General features: G+C 43.9%; 2 protein-coding genes across 5 annotated transcripts in view; one reads left to right on the top strand and one right to left on the bottom strand.

Annotated features, from left to right (window-relative positions):
* Nucleotides 1-5,620, top strand: part of rnf130 (ring finger protein 130) — a 61,324-nt gene that overhangs the window by 51,907 nt on the left and 3,797 nt on the right. For all 3 annotated transcript variants that reach the window (XM_020585412.1, XM_020585411.1, XM_020585413.1), the window contains exon 5: nucleotides 1,154-1,225. In XM_020585412.1, coding sequence (XP_020441068.1) covers nucleotides 1,154-1,225 — 72 coding nt within the window. The remainder of the gene's footprint in view (nucleotides 1-1,153; nucleotides 1,226-5,620) is intronic.
* LOC109951114 (forkhead box protein M1-like) lies at nucleotides 2,442-5,541 on the bottom strand. Of its 2 annotated transcripts, XM_020585409.1 has the most exons (6): nucleotides 5,315-5,541; nucleotides 5,080-5,208; nucleotides 4,709-4,768; nucleotides 4,278-4,326; nucleotides 3,969-4,141; nucleotides 2,442-3,790 (listed from the first exon to the last, which is right to left on the bottom strand). In XM_020585409.1, exons 1-6 carry the CDS (start codon nucleotides 5,462-5,464, stop codon nucleotides 2,975-2,977), a joined length of 1,377 nt encoding a protein of 458 aa, XP_020441065.1. In that variant the 5' UTR covers nucleotides 5,465-5,541; the 3' UTR covers nucleotides 2,442-2,974. The 2 variants fall into 2 exon arrangements, with proteins under 2 accessions (XP_020441065.1, XP_020441066.1); XM_020585410.1 differs by lacking the exon at nucleotides 4,709-4,768 and having other exon boundaries at nucleotides 5,315-5,540.

The following is a 5,620-nucleotide window of genomic DNA, read 5'->3' as shown; positions in this document are numbered from 1 at the left end:
CATGTCGCTCGTTCGGGCTAAGCCCAGCCGGGCCCCGTGAGGGGAGGCCCGGCCACCAGGTGCTCGCATTCGAGCCCCAACCCCGGGCCTGGCTCCAGGGTGGGGCCCCAGCTGCGCCATGCCAGGCGAGGAGGGGTCTAAACTTCATACTCTTGAAATATTTAGCTTTATTTTGAAAATCTTGCCCCATTAAAATGAATGGGAAAATTCTACTTCAGCCTACTTTCAGCTAGCAAAACCATTCAGGTGTCAAAATGTTCAGCACTTTCAGGGCGATCTTTCAGCACTCAGCATCCATACGCATTTTCTTCAGAAAATGCAATTCTCTAGTTATCCTTATTATCCTTATCCATCCTAAACAGCTTACAGACCCTGAGAAGGGAGTTTTTCTAAGAGGGTGTTAGCAGTCCAGTGACACTGTGTGTGGTTAAGGGAAAGGAAACAGTGACTGGCCTTCCTCCCCAATGCTGTCCAATCTGCACGATCCCCCAAAGTGACTACATATTACATTCCCCAGTTGCTGGGAACAGGCCATAGTACAGTAAAACACTTGGATTGCGAGTATAATTCATTCTGGCAACATGCTCATAATCCAAAGCACTCGTATATCAAAACGAATTTCCCCATAAGAAATAATGGAAACTCAGATGATTCATTACACAACCACTTATTCACCACTATATACTTATAACACGTGGGCCACGGAAAAGTAGCCCACCTCCAAAACAATCCACTTGCTTGTTCATACTATCACCGGAGGCAGGCTACTTGTCCGTGGCCCACCCTGTACAAGACCATTTACCATGAATGAATCAATAAGTAGTAAAATAACAAATCTGGGCACTTCTCAAAGCTAATACATGTCAAGCCAGTGGACTAAAGGAAAAAAGGCAAAAGTATGACTACAAATTGACCAGGAAATAGATAATAAATATTTATGTGGAAAATATTTGTCATATGCTGTAAGAAGCTGAGAACTGATGAGTGAAGAAATGTGTTTTGTAGAGCTGTTGGAAAATGTCCTTGTTGAGACTTGATTACAAAATAAAGAAAGAATAAAGGCCATGAAGGCACTGTTTGTAACAACAACAAATCTGGTCACATCTCACTGACTGTCCACATACCTTTAGACATGTGATCCTCTGTCCCTCAGCGTCATCTTGGGGATGCAGCAAAGAAAGCCATTGGGAAGCTGACGACAAGGACGGTGAAGAGAGGAGACAAGGTAAACGTTGATAAGAGGATTTCTGTATGTCCTCACATATCCTGTGGTTTTCTGGCAGATATTTCTAGCTGCTGACAGGTTGTTTCCTCAGTTCAGCCTTCAGCCTGCAGACATTTACCTCCAGATGCAGGTGGAAACCTAAGCACAAATGTTCTGTTAAACCACATTCACTTTCTAAATAAGTGATTTAAAATATATCAAACAAGACTAACACAGCTGCAGAGCTCCAGGGCCAGGGCAACCTGTAGAAAGGTACAGGGAGAGAGAGAGGACACACTATGGGAGAGAGGAGACACAAAGTTAGTAATGTGTAATGGTGGCATATAGAAGCATAGGGAGAGAGAGGAGAGGAGAGGAGAGCAGAGCAGAGCAGGAGGGGAGGGGAAAGAAACTCAGAGCATCATGGGGCCCCCCAGCAGCCTAGGCCTATAGCAGCATAACTAAGGGAAGGCTCAGGGTCACCTGATCCAGCCCCAACTATAAGCTTTATCAAAAAGGAACGTCTTAAGTCTAATCTTAAAGGTAGAGAGGGTGTCCGCCTCCCGAACTGAGACTGGGAGTTGGTTCCATAGGAGAGGAGCTTGATAGCTAAAGGCTCTGCCTCCCATTCTGCTTCTGTGGACTCTAGGAACCACAAGTAAACCTGCACTCTGAGAGCGAAGTGCTCTGTTAGGATGATAAGGCTCTACGAGGTCTTTAAGATACGATGGAGCCTTGTCATTAAGGGCTTTGTACGTTAGGTGAAGGATTTTAAATTCTATTCTGATTTTTACAAGGAGCCAGTGGAGAGAAGCTAATATGGGAGAGATGTGATCTCTCTTGCTAGTTCCTGTCAGTACTCTAGTGATGTGTCAATGTGGAAAAATTTTAAGAAAGAAATAACAGTAAAGCTGAAGCTGTTGAGTGATGTGACCAATGAAAAAACAAAAGCCAGAGGTGGAGAAAAACAAATGAGCATCATGCAACCTTTGACCTGGTAACTAAAATTAAAGTGCCCCCCATCACTCACTCAAAAATCTGACTTAATTCCAAATGGCAGTCAAAAACTAAAGAAAACAAAAGCAGATGCAAAACAGAGCAGAATCAGACTTTTAGCACTTGAACATATAAAAAGGTTCAAATGAACAACTACAGAAAGGGAGTGGAAGGTTACACACGTAATATTAAAGGCAGCAGAAGTGATGGTTGTTACATTGTTTCGCTCTTAGTGTTTTAATGCAGAAAAAAAATAGCAATATGAATACTACTGATGTGATGAAATTAAATGGAATTTACACAGTCATAGTATCCACTGATACATTATGGGTTTGACCTAACCCCTATCTAACAAAAACAAATTATCCCCTGTATTGTAGACACTGTATTAACATACAGAGACAACCCTATTGCTGTTAGTGCTATTTGTATTACTTTGCCATTGTTTATTGCTAACAATCCTGCATTGCAAGCTACAAGTCTACAAGTCCAGTAGGCTGACTGAACCAGCTGGTGCTGGCTTATCTAACTAAATAACATATCTCCATTTGTATGGAAAGGTCTCTTTTTGAAACAACATAATGTTGCTTTTAGGCCAGTTATTATAATTTTAGACTTCCTCTAAATCAGACAGTTTCCACACTTTTTTTCCCTTCAGAGACTGATCATTTTTCCTGCATTTGCATCTGCTTTGCTGCCACTGTGTGGGCTTTCCCACCTATAGTGTTTTAAAAACATATGACACCACCCTGTAAATGTGTTTTGGCCCTCAGGCTACTGAAACTGAGGGACCAACTCAGACCAGCTGATGTTAGCCATACCTAGGTCCTCATCATCCAGGCCAGGGAAGCTAATGTCCAGGAGTATCTTGCTCAGGCTGTCGTTCATGGTATCCAGGACCAGGCCCTCTGTGATTGAGCGGTTAGTGGGTGTAGCACCTCCCGCCTGAAGTAGCTCTCTGGAGCAGCTGCTTCGGACACATTCAATGGGAGACCCCACTGGTCTGGCCACTCTGGAGGGAGCAAATGTGAGAAGCTCTCTGGGGGAACTAAAGAGAGGCCAGTCATTGAAGGAAGTACTGCTGAAGGTGGTGTAGTCATACTGCAGCGTGATTGCGGGACCACCTGGTGTGCGAATTGGGCTGAAGTCCAAAACATTTTGGCTGCCTTTGCTCACAGGGGTCACCTTCCAGGGCTCACGTAAAACATGAGATGGGGGTTTGCTGGGTGTGGAGGAGGTCAGGTGGCTGCTACTTTTTATGGGGGTCTTGAAGGAGAAATCCTGGTTGGGGCTGTGCTGCTTGTGCTGGTGCCCATCTGGCTCTGTATCTTGCAGGTCATGGAAAGATGACATGTGGGAGGCTATGCCAGAGTCAAAGTAAGTATTGTCAGGACAGAGGAGAACAGGTTCCTCATGTAGAGAGTGAACCAGCTGTTGTTTGCGTCGAGAGCTGCTGGCTTGTCTCTTTGGAAGGGCTTTAGGAGTCTCACATTTAATTGGAACACATAATGACTCCTCCTTCACCTCCACCTTATGGTCATTGCTCTTCTGAGGATATAATACCACAGCTGGGGTATTGCTCTGTGTCACCTGCCAGACATACAACCATGCACTTTACAGTTCTACCTGTGACTGGGTCATTCAAACACAGATCAAAATATACATTGGAAATCTAGCTTTTCAAATATACCAATTCCAACCATCAGGATCATCAAGAGTGTGTGTTTGGATTTGGTCATAATTCTGCAGTGCATGACCAGGCCTTTACCTTAGGAGCTATCCGGACTCTCTTGACTCCTCGTGAAGTGTTGTGCTTCTGCTGTGAGCAAGACGGAGTAAACAGGGCCGATGAGGACGGCAGGCAGACAGAGGAGGTGACAGGGAGCTGAAAAGGGACCAAGTAGGAATCGGTTCGAGGGAGAAGAGGTTTCATCTTTCTCTCTGAACATAAAACAGACAACACCAACTCAGCAGGGTATCTTAAGTCTTCAAACTAAAAAACAATTACTGACATTTGCCAACTTCAAACTGCCTTTCTCCAGCTTCCCATTAACTCTCCCAAAATGTGTTAACTCACCAGAGCAAGTTGGTGTTTTTCTTGCATCAGGAAGCATCCTCCTTTGAGGCTGTTGAAAGTAAGAGTAGGTGACATCACAGTATACTGCCTTAACAGTCTTAAAGTGCTCTCTCATTCCTGACTACATTTTAATGACAACCTGTGTTCTCTACATTGTTTATGGTATGGAAAACTAGAACAGAGGAAAGTCAAAGTTAGACCTCTTATGGAAGACAAAAAGCACACTAGTCTAAGTGTGACTTCAGCCTCTCTGCTTCCCTGCTGCTCATATTATCTGCTCCTGCAACAAAGAGGCCCAAGAGTCTGGTGACAAACAGGCAATGAAACTGTGAATCTCCTGATTTTTTTTCTGTCCCTTTTCTGCTGTCTGCTGCTCGACTAAAGGTGAAGACTTTTCCTAGAGAACAGGGAGAAAAGTAAGTTCATCTTACTTCATGGGGGCATAAAAGCTTTGGCACTGGAACAGGAGTAGTCATGGGGTCGCAACCAGGCTGTAGAGAGGGATGTGAAATGAGAGGATAGAAAACCATCAGGACTATATAACAAAATCAATTCAAAAGCACAGTATACTGTATGACAAAGGGTATGCAAAACTTGGCAGATAAGCTGGAAATCATAGAAAAGGACATGAAAATTGTTAAAGAACATGGTCACCTCAGTGATTATAAACTGTCTTTCCTGTGCTGAAAAAGGCCCGCCACCATGATGATAAACAAGCAGAGCAAATGATTACAGCTTTTTCTTTATAGAGATAGAAGGATGTGAAGACTTTGAGAATGATAAAAAAAGCAGCTGTGCTCACCTTGTACACCTGATCAAGAGTGAGGCATCTATTAGCCTCAGGCCGGATGGTCCAGAAAGAAACTTTACCATCTGGTGATGTCTCCCGAATGAACATGTCATGCAGAGAAAGGTTATGGCGGATGGAATTCTGCAGTCATACATGAGCATGTTTCAGTACGTGACAACAATTTTAATCTGTTACCTGACATAGTACGTGCACCCACAAATACAATTATTTTTCACTTCCAAAGTACCTTCCATCCTGGTTTGGCCACCTCTCTGAAGTAAGGGAAGTGCTCCTCAATCCACATGTAAATTTCTCTGAGTGTCATCCTCCTATTCGGCCTGCTGTTGATAGCAAACTGGATCATAGCCATGTAGGAGTACGGTGGCCGCTTGGACATGTGTTGCTGAACAGCTGAAGCATGGATTTGTGCACTGTGTGCCTGTACAAAAAAAACACAACAACAACAACAAAAAAACAGGAAAACGACACAGGCACAGAGAGTGTCATATGGTGCAGGCATAGACTATGGAGTCTCCAATTACCAGAGTTACTG

This window comes from Monopterus albus, unplaced genomic scaffold (genome assembly GCF_001952655.1).
Source record: "Monopterus albus unplaced genomic scaffold, M_albus_1.0 scaffold364.1, whole genome shotgun sequence".
NCBI classification, from domain to species: Eukaryota; Metazoa; Chordata; class Actinopteri; order Synbranchiformes; family Synbranchidae; genus Monopterus; species Monopterus albus.
Note: the sequence above shows the minus strand (reverse complement) of the source record. Positions and strands in the feature narration are given on the sequence as shown.